This window comes from Myxocyprinus asiaticus, chromosome 19 (genome assembly GCF_019703515.2).
Source record: "Myxocyprinus asiaticus isolate MX2 ecotype Aquarium Trade chromosome 19, UBuf_Myxa_2, whole genome shotgun sequence".
Taxonomy (NCBI): Eukaryota; Metazoa; Chordata; class Actinopteri; order Cypriniformes; family Catostomidae; genus Myxocyprinus; species Myxocyprinus asiaticus.
The window spans coordinates 41,741,657-41,757,894 of NC_059362.1; the positions used below are offsets into that span (position 1 = coordinate 41,741,657).

General features: G+C 35.6%; 1 protein-coding gene across 2 annotated transcripts; it reads right to left on the reverse strand.

Moving 5' to 3' along the window:
* Positions 1-1,034: 1,034 nt before the first annotated feature.
* On the reverse strand, positions 1,035-12,939 carry ubxn2a (UBX domain protein 2A). Of its 2 annotated transcripts, none has more exons than XM_051644236.1 (7): positions 12,814-12,939; positions 11,871-11,936; positions 11,648-11,777; positions 10,259-10,368; positions 9,883-10,020; positions 4,446-4,607; positions 1,035-2,891 (listed from the first exon to the last, which is right to left on the reverse strand). In XM_051644236.1, the coding sequence occupies exons 2-7, from the start codon at positions 11,915-11,917 to the stop codon at positions 2,708-2,710; spliced, it is 771 nt and encodes a 256-aa protein (XP_051500196.1). In that variant the 5' UTR covers positions 11,918-11,936; positions 12,814-12,939; the 3' UTR covers positions 1,035-2,707. The 2 variants fall into 2 exon arrangements, with proteins under 2 accessions (XP_051500196.1, XP_051500197.1); XM_051644237.1 differs by having other exon boundaries at positions 11,648-11,784; positions 12,814-12,897.
* Positions 12,940-16,238: the final 3,299 nt, after the last annotated feature.

Below are 16,238 nucleotides of genomic sequence, written 5' to 3' on the forward strand. Positions count from 1 at the left end.
TAAATCCATATCATCAAAATCGAAATGATAGGTGTGGGTAAAAAACAGATCTATATAAAAAATTTCATTTTTTGTGTGAACTATCCCTTTAAATAAAAAAATAAATAAGAAATATATATATAAACATTTTTCTGCATATACATTTTAAAACATCATTATAGTGTAAAAGAAATCTGTAATGTGCTTAAGAAAAAATTTTCCTGAGGGGATACATTTTATTAGTAATAAACCATTCATGCCTTGAATGGTTTATTGATTATATTGTGATGAATGCGATGTGACAGACTTGCATTTTTATATGTAGGCCTACAGTGTGAAATGTATAGCACTTACTGTACCACTCAGCCTGTTTTATACCCACATTTATTTCTATATGTATATTCCATTAATTAAAAAGTTAATTTAAAATCTGTCATCATCACAATGTGGTCAAAACAGTCATTTAAACTTTAAAGTAACTTCTTAAAAGTACATTCTTATGTCTTTGGACCATGAAATCAATATGGTTGGCATTACACGTTAAGATGGCCTGAATTTTTGTGTAATGATAAACAATGTGTGTAAATGGACAGGACGGTTATAGTGAAAGAGTTTTATTGGGAACAATGGTGGGGGTTAGAAATAGTAAATCCATTCGTGCCTTGAATGGTTTATTGATTATACTGTGATTAATGCGATGTGACAGACTTGCATTGACAGATTGGCAGTAGAAGAAATTGAAAATGTAAAAAAAAAAAAAAAAAAAAAAAATTAATTACAGGTATTATGGGAAAATCTAGACAAAAAAACATAAGATCACATACACTAACCTTCAACTAGGCTAAAGACTAACTATCTACCCCTAAGCTTCTCCCTTATAAAATATTTAAAAGAATTAATTCATTCCTTGAGAAGATCTATCCAAGCGCACTCATGCAAAATACAGGATACGGGTCAGAAAGTCTAGGTTCGCCCCTAATATTTGTTATTCAGCTTGTGCATTGTGACACATTCAACAATTCCTCCCCATTTGAATCAGAAAATAAATCTTCAGATCTTCTGTATAGGTTTATTGCAAGTGGTCATCAACAAAAGAGCCTCAAAGGCAAAGTGCATAAAACATTTGACCTTTATAACTTAACAGTCCTCAACATGACATAACAGTATAAACTACAAATGAATGTTCCATTAGTGTACAACACAAAACACAAAATTATATTACTAATTTCTTTACTGATCTATATGTAAACATTTATAGTCGTGAAGGTTATAGACTTGGCTTGTGCATATAGTGTATTACATCAGAAAAGGCCAAGGTATCCAGCTGTGAAATAATATGACAGGACAATCAAAGAAACTTTCTTCCTTCAACCACTATGACAGAATCAAGTGTTAAAGCTATATGACTATATAACACTTGTAAAGTGTTGAGTGGCCATTTATAAAGTCATAGTCTTGTCCAAAGAACCCAGACATTTTTTAATCAGATAAATGAACGATCAATTTGGGACATAATTGGGTGATTCTTTAAATAAGGGCACTTTTGACTGCTTGAAATCATCTTCAATGCATGAAAATGACATTATATATATATATATATATATATATATATATATATATATATATAGTATGTACATATATACTGTATAATGATGTGTGATGGTAATACATTATTTTTTTATTTTATTTTTTTTACTTTTTGGAGAAAAAGCCCTGGACTTGGTAACACAGATGTTGAATTTCAGTCATTTAAATTTGAATTTATAAAATTAAAAAGAAAAAGAAAGAGATTTTTTTCTAAATTAAAATTCTGGACATAAACTTTTCTGGGGGGAAAAAATTGTGGGACAGAGATACTTAAGTTCTTAAGAAAAAGTGCAAAGTAAGATTTCCCTGGTTTTAAAGCATTTTATAAATGTATGTTAAAGGAATATTCCCGGGTTTATGACAAGTTAAGCTCTAACAACAGCATTTGTGGCATAATGTTGATTTCCACAAAAAATAATTTTGAGAAAAAAAAGAATACAAAATAAATAAATAAATGTGGTTACAGTAAGGCATAATGGAAGACAATGGGGCCAGTTCATAAAAATTAAAATAAACACAGTTTCAGAAGTATAGCCACAAGACGTAAACATTATACGTTATAAAATGTATTACATTTTTAATTAATTAATTCAAAATTGCTTACTAACCTTATCAGGGTTAAATTATATACAATATTGCAACTTCGTTGCCATGACAACGCAATGCCGGTGAACCCTGTAAGTGATTATATAATGTGTAGGTCTTGTGGCTATACTTTTCAAACAATGCGTACTTTAATGTTTATGGACTGGACCCATTCAGTTACATTGCAAGTGCCTTCCTGCTATCCTGATTTCTTTTTCTTTATAAATGAGGGACGAGTCGAAATTATTTTCGGTGGTAATCAACATTATGCTACAAAAGCTGTAGATTCAGCTTATCTTGTATTGAACCCTGAACCTGCCTTTAAAGTGATTAAAGAGGCACAATAATGTTTAAAACCATTATAAACTATATATATAAAAAAAATGAATTTATGCATTATTTTTTTTTTCATTTAAAATCATCCCGAGGGACAGAAAAGTTCCCCATATTGAAGAATCACCCAACTACAAGGAGAAACACAGAAGCCTTTCTAGTAATGTTGCCCATAGGTAAGATTAAACCAATAGATTTGAGTCTCTGGTGCAAACAGAAACAGTCAGGAGTGACCAAACGGTGCTTGTGAGTTGATTGGCCTTTGAACGATGACAGCATTTGATAGGTCGGCTTCCTCCAAACTCTGGCCCTCATCTCTCAGCTCGCGGAACGGCAGGGATGTAGTCAGGATGAACGGAGCGTTCGTTCTCTGGGCCTGCTCCACAAAATCTTGCACATCGCTGATCCTGGACCAATTACATAAAACACAATATGAATGCATCTTCTTTGCTGTGGTAGCCCTCAGCAATCATGTTAAAGTCACATGCCGGCAATCCTTACATGTGGTGACACATGCATAAATCCAGTGTAATCTGATTTGATCTGCAGCAGAGTTAAGGCTTATGGTTCTTCCATTTTACCTTGCGAGCTCATATTACATAAATGATGAATGAGAATTATGTAAGAGCTTTTAAGTGTAGGATTTCAAAATTACAGAATCTCAACATACAATTCAGTCAATACAATCTACAAATTCAAACATAACAATGTCCAAGGCCTGAAATTTTACTATGTTCAGTTTATAAAAGGATATTGCACGATATACAGGTTACATGTAAAGTTATATAACTTTTGACCCCAAGCTGATGGTTTGGGGGGCAACATAAACAGCAAAAAATGCTTCCATGCCCTCCGTTTCTGAAAATATACAGCCAATAATTTTAAGACATTTCTCTTACCACAGAAGAATTTCAGTGTACATAGTTTTCCTGCTTCCTTGTGTCAACTGCAATATTTTCATGCTATTCTAGAACACTAAACCTGTCAAGAACATGTCCAGGTCATATTTCACTCCAAAATCAAAAGATAGAAATATGAAATTATATTTTGCCTAAAATGATGGCTGCATTGCTACAATTAAATTGGGGATTAGATTAGGCTACCTGATAATAAATAAATTAGGATAAATTATGTATATTCCATTTATGTAATTATAAACAGACAATTTAGGCTCCAAATAAATAAATTCTTAACCATTTTGGTGTTTGTTTGTTTTTATAACCTATGCATATTTCGTTTGTAGCTTATTGTACAAGTTATATATCGATAAGTCTATTTATCTATCTGTCTGTCTATCTGTCTGTCTGTCTATCTATCTATCTATCTGTCTGTCTATCTAAATGTTATTTTTTTACTTAACATTATTAGTACAATGAACACATTTTATTTAAGCTGATCATTGTGTCTGTTTACATTATTTTTTTGAGGAGATTTCATAAAAAACAAAAAAGTACTCAAAAATATTTTGTGGAATATTTTAACTTTAGTTAGTAGATATCACATAGTTCTTGTTACGGTGTATTATAGAGCCATTTAGTATTTTGAACTATGAATTATGAATCTGCAACCCCCCACCCACCCACCATCTCATTTTAGTAATGTGAAAATTAATGATATATTATTTAATTTTTACAGTATTTATACATCACTGTAATATTTTTAATACTGCCTTTTATTTATGTTAATTACAAAAAAATACATTGTAAAAATGTGTATTACAGTAATAAGAATCTAATAAAAATTATTATTGAGAATACTGGGAATTTCAATAGCAAAATGTCTGGATGCATTATGATAATAGAGAAGGGGGGGGTTCTTAAATTTCACAAAAGTAATATCATAATGCAAAATGATCCTAAATATAGGCTTATATATATATATATATATAAATCTTATGATTTGGGGGTAAGATGCACTCTTTAAGACTTCTATGATACCCTTTAATATTATATGATACTCACCGATGGGATAAATTAAACCTCTGTACGAGACGGCGACCATCAGCCAGCCAGATCTGAAGAGAGGTGACAGGAAGGTCCTCATTCAGCTCCACTGCTGGGAGATGAGGACCAGAACAGTCCTCGTGTATTGAGCGAGACCTTGCAACCACTCGTGGGGCCACACTGGAGAGGACATGACTTCAACATTTCATACATAACAAAAGGCTACTGTATTGCACAAAACTAGGTTTTTGTCACTTTTAACTGATGCACTGATATTATGTGTGTGTCAGTGGATTTTATATGGGATTAGAGGATTAACTAATGAGCATTAACATCTGGATAATCCACAATACATTTAGAGGCTTGTAGTGGTGCACCGATCAGGAAATTCGAGGCCGATGCCGATCTCCGAATTTTTTTTAACACTAAGATCAGCCGATACCGAAACCGATTTTTTAAAAAGTGCCCTTTGCCACACTTTTGCAAGCTATATTGTGCAGTTATGTTTATGCCCCACACAGTAAAATTATGGCAACACTTTACAAAAAGGTTCCATTTGTTAACATTATTTAACAACATTCTGCAGTTGGGGGACTGGGTAGCTCAGCGAGTATTGACGCTGACTACCACCCCTGGAGTCGTGAGTTCGAATCCCAGGGCGTGCTGAGTGACTCCAGCCAGGTCTCCTAAGCAACCAAATTGGCCCGGTTGCTAGGGAGGGTAGAGTCACATGTGGAAACCTCCTCGTGGTCGCTATGGTTCTCGCTCTCGGTGGGTCGCGTTGTGAGTTGTGCATGGATGTCGCGGAGAACAGCGTGAAGCCTCCACACGCGCTACATCTCCGCGGTAATGCGCTCAACAAGCCATGTGATAAGATGTGCGGATTGATGGTCTCAGACGTGGAGGCAACTGAGATTCGTCCTTCGATACCTGGATTGAGGCGAGTCACTACGCCACCACGGGTACTTAGAGCACATTGGGAATTGGGCAGTCCAAATTGGGGAGAAAAGGATAGAAAATCCACAAAAAAAAAACATTATGTGGTTAACATGAACTAATAAACTTAATGTTAGTTACAACATATACTAATACATTTTTAAAATCAAAAGTTGTATTAGTTAACATTAATGCACTATGAACTAACAATGAACAACTGTATTTTTATTAACCAACATTATGATTAATAAATGCTGTAAAAATATATTGTTCATTGTTTGTTCATGAAACCTAATGCATTAACTGATGTTAACGAATGGTACCTTTTTATAAAGTTACCAAAATTACATTAAAATTACATTAACTGTGAATTGCTAACATTTATTTGTATTGAAACAGTTATGAATAAGTTCTGTTGTCAATATCAAAGGTCGTTGTGACATACCGATAAGCAGTAAAAACCATGAGAGCATCACACACAGCAGAGATACGTTCATAAATAAGAAAAACATTACAAGCTCTAAAACTGCTCCAATGAGAAATCATTAATATCTGTGATTTGTTTACAGTCTTTGGCGTTTTGCTGTAACACAAATCACTAAGTAAATTATTAAGTAAATGCGTGAAGATGCGGTGTCGTTATGGTTTAAATGTAATTGCTGTGATTAGTGGTAATGTGACCAACATTAATCTGATTTCAATTGGGATCCTCACAGAATAGCGCTGCGATGAGTGACTGATGAGATATTGAGAGCACCTGGAAACGCGCATGTTTGATTGACACAGCGAGTGAGCATACTGAAGGGAGTGAAGCTGAAAGTGCTCATGATCGCTCAAACAGTCTCTATCGCTCAGCACAACGTCTGATTGTCACGACTCACGTTACATCACATATACTCAGATTTGTATACGCATGTTTATTTGTTGTTTAATTCGTTTTTATACCCGTTTGCAGTCTCTTTATCCTCTTCCTGCTCACTAAGCAGCGAGTCAGAATTACTACTGTAATGACTAGAAACTGGGCAACTTAATATTCATGCACGTGTAATTCTCACACATTTTTAAAAACAAACCTGAATATTCATCTGAATAACAGCATGTCTGAAAGTTTAAATTCGTGAATTCTTAGAATAGCCAACAATTCACCCTCCAGAGGCCACTCTGTCATGCATCAAGGGCTGAGAAAGCATTCATTATTCATTAGAGTAGCAAAAATAGGCCGATCACAGACTTATGACGAAGATCGGCCAATTTAGGTCGGTGGCTGATTGATCAGTGCACCCCTATTACAGAGTCAACACATCACATTAGTGGGAAAAGTTGCAAGGACACCTAGTGGATGTTTGTGGAACTGAGACTGAATCGCAAAGACTTGCACGTTACCTGCCATTTCAACGACTAAAGGGATAGTTAATCAAAACATGTTCACACTTGTTTCTAACAAATGCATGGGTAAGCTGAGAGAAGCTAAAAGTATATATTATTACAGTTTTTTCTCAATCGCTTTGGCTCAATTCTCAAATGAGATTTATTTTTTTCAAAACAATACGTTCAAATCTATGAACAATTAGTTTCTTGTTCACACCAGATTTGAATTTCTTATTCATTTAAACAAATTGCACGTGTTTTGGCACATATGTGCGAAAGAGTAAGTACAATTGTCTACAATTTGCACAATAACTAAATGCACATCAAAACTGATGAGTTGATTCTCAGTGAAATTGTCATACTCTTCATAACTTCTAAACATTCTTTCATTGTGTGAGTCATCATATGCAAAATGATCCATTCAATTATCAAAATCTGTTAGACATACATGCATATTCCATAAATATCTATGGAATGTTTGTGATGTCTGCTAAATCTCTGGCCAGACCAACAAGAGCGACAGGATGTCCAACAAGAAGATGGGAACTTGTAGTGTTACATACTGTGAGGAGGTACAATTTATTGTTTTTTTACAGAACTACCACAGGTTTTTCACTGTTGCATTTTTTGTTGTTGCATGGATGTCATTTTGTGGCAATTTTCTGTTCACTATACAGGTGCATCTCAATAAATTAGAATGTCGTGGAAAAGTTCATTTATTTCAGTAATTCAACTCAAATTGTGAAACTCGTGTATTAAATAAATTCAATGCACACAGACTGAAGTAGTTTAAGTCTTTGATTCTTTTAATTGTGATGATTTTGGCTCACATTTAACAAAAACCCACCAATTCACTATCTCAAAATTAGAATACATCATAAGACCAATAAAAAAAAACATTTTTAGTGAATTGTTGGCCTTCTGGAAAGTATGTTCATTTACTGTATATGTACTCAATACTTGGTAGGGGCTCCTTTTGCTTTAATTACTGCCTCAATTCGGCGTGGCATGGAGGTGATCAGTTTGTGGCACTGCTGAGGTGGTATGGAAGCCCAGGTTTCTTTGACAGTGGCCTTCAGCTCATCTGCATTTTTTGGTCTCTTGTTTCTCATTTTCCTCTTGACAGTACCCCATAGATTCTCTATGGGGTTCAGGTCTGGTGAGTTTGCTGGCCAGTCAAGCACACCAACACCATGGTCATTTAACCAACTTTTGGTGCTTTTGGCAGTGTGGGCAGGTGCCAAATCCTGCTGGAAAATAATCAGCATCTTTAAAAAGCTGGTCAGCAGAAGGAAGCATGAAGTGCTCCAAAATGTCTTGGTAAACGGGTGCAGTGACTTTGGGTTTCAAAAAACACAATGGACCAACACCAGCAGATGACATTGCACCCCAAATCATCACAGACTGTGGAAACTTAACACTGGACTTCAAGCAACTTGGGCTATGAGCTTCTCCACCCTTCCTCCAGACTCTAGGACCTTGGTTTCCAAATGAAATACAAAACTTGCTCTCATCTGAAAAGAGGACTTTGGACCACTCGGCAACAGTCCAGTTCTTCTTCTCCTTAGCCCAGGTAAGACGCTCTGACGTTGTCTGTGGTTCAGGAGTGGCTTAACAAGAGGAATACGACAACTGTAGCCAAATTCCTTGACATGTCTGTGTCTTGATGCCTTGACCCCAGCCTCAGTCCATTCCTTGTGAAGTTCACCCAAATTCTTGAATCGATTTTGCTTGACAATCATAAGGCTGCGGTTCTCTCGGTTGGTTGTGCATCTTTTTCTTCCACACTTTTTCCTTCCACTCAACTTTCTGTTAACATGCTTGGTTACAGCACTCTGTGAACAGCCAGCTTCTTTGGCAATGAATGTTTGTGGCTTACCCTTCTTGTGAAAGGTGTCAATGATTGTCTTCTGGACAACTGTCAGATCAGCAGTCTTCCCCATGATTGTGTAGCCTAGTGAACCAAACTGAGAGACCATTTTGAAGGCTCAGGAAACCTTTGCAGGTGTTTTGAGTTGATTAGCTGATTGGCATGTCACCATATTCTAATTTTTTGAGATAGTTAATTGGTGGGTTTTTGTTAAATGTGAGCCAAAATCATCACAATTAAAAGAACCAAAGACTTAAACTACTTCAGTCTGTGTGCATTGAATTTATTTAATACACGAGTTTCACAATTTGAGTTGAATTACTGAAATAAATGAACTTTTCCACGATATTCTAATTTATTGAGATGCACCTGTATATGACTTTACATGTAAGAAATGTGTAAAAATGGACATGCAAATGTGAATTTTCTGTTTACATGTAACACATTGCTACAAAATTGTATTTACTGTATACATACAAATGTGCATATCATTTTTCTGTGTACTACAGTATTGTACAGTATTGACTTTTCCCAGTAAGCTTTTACCTACTGTTGAAATCAGTATCTAAAAAGCTCAGTGTGATACACAATAGCATTCAGCTAGACAAAACTGGCATTCTTGTATAGTACAGTAAGCAGTCAGTGTCAACAAGAAAGTAGAACAAAAATTAAGCTTGTATATAACAAACTGTGGCAGGGCAAAGGGCGGGGCCGGGCTGTGATTCTGCACACCCGGCCCCTAATCAGGCTGATCAAGCCTGAGGGGGGATAAAGGCGACCGGAGATGGCAGTGCGACAGAGAGAGAGTAAGTTTATCATTAAATTATCATTTATATAGTCAAGCCTGATTAGGGGCCGGGTGTGCAGAATCATGGCCCGGCCCCACCCTCCATCCTGCCACACAAACGTTTCCAGGGTTGACTGCCATGGTGACAAAAATATCTAAACATTTTGAACAGTACGGCGCACACGATGAGAAAAAAAAAAACGTTTCACTTCGGTGGCATTGGCCAATTTACTGACACAATAACTAGGTTTTGAAGCATGAATTAAATGTTTTGGGTGAGTTACTAAATTTTGCAGACATGCAATAGAGTTGTGATATCCCATAAAACAGTTGTGACAATTGCACTTACAGTTTAGAGAATGTTAAGACTGTTTCAAAAAATGAGCCAAAGCGATTGAGAAAACTGTAATGCACTTAAAATATATGCTACCTCTCCGTCATCACATCACAAAGACCCTGTTCAAATCCTCCAATTATAGGAAAGGAGGCATTACCTTCCTAGTCTGTAACCTCTGCCAGTAAACGGGTGGAAGGCCTTTTTCTTTGGGACATAAACTTCATCTTTCATGTCCTCCATATTGACTTCTAGTTCTTCATCTTCGGCTCTTCCTTCTAGTTCCAGCGGCAGCTCCCTTTAAACAGAGGGTTTTAGATTAAACAACAGTACAAACCTAAAAGCATATCAAAAAAAGATAATGACTGATTTCATTCTTTCATTGTCCATATGTAATAATAAGACACAAACAAAGAATAAACATTCTAATAGTTTGACACAAGCAAGAATTCACCATGTTTGCTCTCTTTTCATGTAATTTAAGTACTGGCATATGAATGCTATAATACTGCTACAGTTACTGTGTTAATACTCACCCTCTTTTAATGGCCTCCAAGAATTCTTGGTTTTCCTCCAGAGAGTAACTACGTAAATCTTCATCATTTACTGTGAAGCCATTTTTCCACAGTCTCACTACAATCTCCACCTGTAACAGGATCAACCAGGTCAGCCAAAGAAACGCACTTTAAAAACACAGATTTAGCAAAAACACATTGATGCCATGCTTATTGGTTTGTATGTTTTTTTTGTTTTTTTTTTCAGAATCAGTTAAGATGTCATAATCAGTTTTATTGCTCAGAGGTAACATTTTCATAGTTCATGAGTCATAGTTGAGCTCTCAGTTTTGTTTAAATGGCACATGAAGTAAGAGTATAAAGATACAAAATTAATGTGGATATAAGAGATGACCCAATACTGATACTGGTAAAGGAATGGGGTCCGATACTGCGCTCATGTACTTGTAGTACTCGTGCTCATAAAAATGCTCCGATACCAAAAACTGATACCATCTGACATACGATTGTCATTGCGTAAATATTAAGCGCCCAAAATAAAATCATGTTATGTCCTAGTGGGATTATTAAACCGCAAAGGCTATAAATATATAGTTTGCATGTGCTGCGTGCTTTAAAGTAAATAGATCTTGTTTTAAGAACGTTTGAATGTAAATGTGAAGCCAGCTGCTCATACCAAGAAGCTCTAATACACCATCATGAGCATCGCGCACTCTGTTTGTAGCAGATGACAGTGAGCAGAGTGCTTATTCACTGTGTAGCACGCAGCACATACAGACTACATATTAATTTCATTATATAGCAGCCTTTTGCAGTTTAATAATCACACTGGGTCACTTAGCGACCTACTTTTCGGAGGTGAGAAGCTACGGTCAAAAACACACAGAAACGGAAAGGGCTTCAAAATAAAGCTTCCGCCAAATAAAAACTCAATTTAAATGGAAAAATGAAAATTAAAAGTTTTATTTTCATTTGATTATAGTTTTAATGAATTCATTTATTTAGCCCTATTTTGATGATAAAACTGAAATAAAATGTTGACATGAAATTGAGAAAAACTAAAACAAAACAAAAAACAGGTATCGGAGATTACTGAAAAGGAAGCATCGGTACTCATGCAGTACTTGTTCTCCAAAAAATGACTTCAGCAGAAAAACTCTATCTTGGCAAATCTGAGCACAGTTAAAAACATCTACTTGAATGTCTAGATGAGCCACTGCAGTCTATTTCTCAGAAGAAAGTTCTGAGAAGCAGGAGACTTAAGCAAAAGTCCCCATTTGCTCTCCATTTAATCTCATTGGTGTCTAGGATAAATAATTGAGACATTAACAATATCCTTTTTTTAGCTATATATCAAAAGGCACTTAATGCAGTAGCAACTTTGCAAAAAGTTTGCATGAATTGTCTGACCTTTTTGCCGCTACTGGCAACACTGCTGATCTTCTCCACCTCATCGAGCAAATCCTCGACTGAGAAACTGGATCTAATAGGGCTGGCCTCCTCATCCTCCTCCTCTTCATCATTTTGTGCCCCTTCACACCTAAGAGCTCATGTAGGCAATAAAAAGTGCATCATTTTAGATGACCAATTACCCCAAATAATGCTACTTGCATTTTAATGTTTTAAGGCTTACCATGTGTCATCTTGAACTCTCTCTCTTGATTCAATATCTTTTATCATGACGCTTTCTGCTGTCCATCTTGCAACAAAAACATGTATAAGTTATGATGGATGGCACAGCTTCAAGTAAACACTGCATCAGTGCTGCTTCAATAATTCATGGAGCTCCTGTAAGACTTTCAACATTGTGATTGACAGGTGCAAAAAGACCTGAACTTCCCCAAACATTTCTGCTTTAATACCAGCCCAGCAAATCTGGGCAAAATTATGTTTTAATTAACCAAAAATGGCCAATATCCCACTGATGTCATCAAATGTGCTTACTGTATAGCTCTTTGATACTGAATGGAATAATAATTCAAATATATAAAAATAAAGGAATAATTATTAAAACAACAACCATGTAAACATAAATCTACTGTAACAGTACCATGGAACAATTATGGTATTAGATGGTATATCGTGATGTCCATTTTCATGTAACATGGCATTGAAATGGTTCCCCAAAAAATACCATGACACTAACATTGTACATGTACAGAAACATGGAATTACCATGTTTTTTTTTTTGTTTTTTTTTATGACCATGGTACTTTTATTAGTAAACCAAGAGCACAGAGAAATTACAAATATTACATATTACATATCAACTCGTTGATATTCATGACGTCATAATACAATGAAATTAGGTGACGGCATCAACCAAGTGACTACTTTTATCCTCAGTTTATTTAATGAAATGTCTTAAGGTCACAATGTTTTATAGAGGTCCTAATTCATATTCACAAGACCGAAACAGGTCAAAATCGCATCCTAAATTAAATTACGTAAGGAGAGTTCGGGACCACGCAAGCGCATTGCAGAGCTATGACAGCAAACAAGAGCTATAAAGCACAACACATCGCTGCTGGAGCCCAGATAATAATAATACCGATCATAAAATTGTAGATTGTTACCAGTGCAAGGCTTCAATTGCGTCGTACAACGGTTTCTTCTGCACATTAGTTTCTAACAGTGTCATGTCGCTCCTTTCGCTACACCAGACCACCATTCCTGTGACGTCACAGTTGCCTGTCATAAATATGTGCATACGTTGTTATGATGTCACTCAGACCCAAATTATCTTGGTTACCTCTCCATCTAGTATCTATCTATAATATGAGTATAATGAGTTGTAAAACTGAACACATTTAATTAGATTACTCAAATATAAAATAATGCTGCTGTGTGTGTGTGTGTGCATGTTTATACTACATTGTGGGAACATTTGACCTGAGATCAAATGTCCCCACTAGGATAGTAAAACCTGAGATCACCTACATTGTGGGGACCAGCCAGCGGTCCCCAAGAGGGAAATGGCTTATTAAACATACTAAACGATGTTTTTTTGAAAATGTAAAAATGCAAAAAGGTTTCTGTGAGGGTTAGGTTAAGGGGTAGGGTTAGGGTTAGGGGATAGAAATTATCATTAGATCTGTATAAAATCCAAAAAATGTATGAAAGTCTATGGCGAGTCCCCACAATGATATATAAACATAGTGTGTGTGTGTGTGTGTGTGTGTGTGTGTGTGTGTGTTTAGGAGGGAAGGGGCAGTGACAGATGTGAGCTCAGTAATACCCAAACACAAAAATACTCTCAACAGTTTATACACGTTTAAGCTTCTGTAAGCTAATTTTTAAATGTCACGCATGACATGTGCCTGGTACTGACAGATATCACTGAAATATGTGTCTGTCCTGAGAAATTACACTTGTCTTTTTGAGACTGACAGCCACAGGCAAGTAAACAGCAAAAAAGAAAAAAGGAATCTGAGAGGCCTGCCCGCACATGTTAGCCAATCAGAAAATGTTTTATGCGGCTGTCAACCAATGATGCGAGTTTGGGGTGGGGCTATCTCTTTGTCTGACCAATAGAAGATAAGAGGAGTGTTTGTGGAAACCTGTTGGAAATGAATATTATTTTTGAAATTCCATTTGGTGCCGCTAGTGGCACAGAAATAACACACTTCATCAAAGTGAAACATTATAAAACACATTACACATTGTCAGTGCTGGGTAGTACTTGATAACATGTAATCTGGATTACATAGTCAAATAAAAAAAAAATTGCTTATAATTAGATTAGGTTACATTTTAAAACACTCATAATCAGATTACAGTTACTTTTTATGGATTACGTGATTACATTTAGTCTGGCAAAGGCAGTAAATGGTTCAAAATGAATGATCCCTGTAATTCTTTATATATATATATATATATATATATATATATATATATATATATATATATATTTTTTTTTTATTTATTTTTTTTTTTTTTATCTAAATCAGCCTACAGCTGATATACGTTTAATACATTTTCCCATTTTTGTTGAATGGAAGGGGGTGGGGGTCGGGTGGCTTTGCACATACAGACCTACTACACCAGCCATAATTACACTGAAGAACCAATTGCATTAGTGCGGTAAAGTTTAGTTTAGTTTCGTGAATTGCTTTTGTACAATGTTTCAAACCCAGCACTGCACATTACTATATATGTGAAAAGGACTAATTACTTTTGTCAGTCATGCTGTTGTTTCAGCTGTGTAAGTAATTGCAAATAAGATTAGCCTCAACAATAATTTATTTTAGTCTAAGGTTATATTGAAGCATTGTATAAATACACTGCCATTTACTGATTATTCCTAATTGGTGAAATATCATAATCAGAGCCAAAACATCTGTTTCAAGTTGGAAATCAAATACATTTCCTGACATTCTCTGCTGTAACCATTTAAGAGACATATTCTTTATACGTATGACATTTGAAATAAGAACAAAGCTGTGAGCATGTATATGTTTGGGATAATAAAAAACAAAAAAACATAAAAAACAACAACATATTAATAAATAATATTGTACTGAAATAAATGTATTAAGCATACTGCTCCTGCAGCAAATGCCAATATAACCAAACAACAATGTTGGGAGGGTTACTTTTAAAATGTATTCCACTACAGATTACAGAAAACCTGCTGTAAAATGTAATCTGTAACATATTCCCTTAGATTACTGAAGGTCAGTAACTTAATCTAAATACTTTGGATTACTTTGTCAGCACTGGAATATATTGTTTTGACTATATATAAGTTAATAACAAGCTAAAAAAAAAAATCTGCCAATACAGTATACATTCTCTGAAAAAAGCCTAAATATCTTATGTAGTGTTGCTTCTAAAACAAGATAAAGCAAATCTATCCTGCTATAAGGATTTTCTGATATTTTTACAGGAAAAAAAAAAAAAAAACATTCTCATCAATATTAAGATTTTTGCAGTACAGCATTGCCCTAACATCAAATGTCTTACTAGAGAAATAAATATGATCTATTGCAGATTTTCTTGATAGATTTTTTTATTTTTTTAATCACGCCTGTTAACAGGTGCATGTAAAAGGCATAGAAATAGCATTTTAACTTAAATGTTCACATGACAATTTCACACTTCTGCTGCTCCAAACTTGCTTCAAACTCCCAAAGAGTGTAATTAACCCATCTTCTTCTGATCGCATAATTTATACGGATGAATGTTTTTCAACGAAATAAACGAAATACTTCATAAAACAAATAACAATAAAATGCAAAGTAATCTCACCAGTAATCAAAATACATTTGGAATGTAACTGTATTCTAGTTACCAACGATTTAAAATGTAATTGTAGTGGAATATAGTTAGTAATATTTTGTATTTTAAATACGTAATCACGTTACATGTATTCCGTTACTCCCCAACCCTGCCAAACAATATAAAGATTCAACATATTGTCACCCTGGCAATTTGACTTTATATTTTGTTCACCTAACATTAGCAAAACCCTGCCTTCACCAATTGAAAATCTAATGTAATTGTGAAACGAAATGTAACGAAACGTACCGTACTATTACTGCTGGCAACAACGTAACAATGTAAATAGAATCAAAAGAATACAAAAACAGCTAATACGCATTATTGCTACTTGGAATGCCCAATTCCCAATGCGCTCTAAGTCCTCGTGGTGGCGTAGTGACTCGCACTCAATCCGGGTGGCAGGGGACGAATCTCAGTTGCCTCTGTGTCTGAGACTGCCAATCTGCGCATCTTATCACGTGACTTGTTGAGGGCGTTACAACGGAGACACAGTGCATGCAGAGGCTTCAAGCTATTCTCCACGGCATCCACGCACAACTCACCACGCACCCCACCTAGAGCGAGAACCACATTATGGCAACCACGAGATTACCTCATGTGACTCTACCCTCCCTAGTAACTGGGTCAGTTTGGTTGCTTAGGAGACCTGGCTGGAGTCACTCAGCAGGCCCTGGATTCGAGCTGGTGGCTTCAGAGCTGGTAGTCAGCATCAATGCTC

Coding starts and splice junctions, on each gene's coding strand:
- ubxn2a (XM_051644236.1), bottom strand. CDS start 11,917: ATGATAAAAGATATTGAATCAAGAGAGAGAGTTCAAGATGACACATG. Junction 10,369..11,647: donor TTGCCAGTAGCGGCAAAAAG/GTCAGACAATTC, acceptor ATCCTGTTACAG/GTGGAGATTGTAGTGAGACT. Junction 2,892..4,445: donor AGGTTTAATTTATCCCATCG/GTGAGTATCATA, acceptor TAATTGGTCCAG/GATCAGCGATGTGCAAGATT.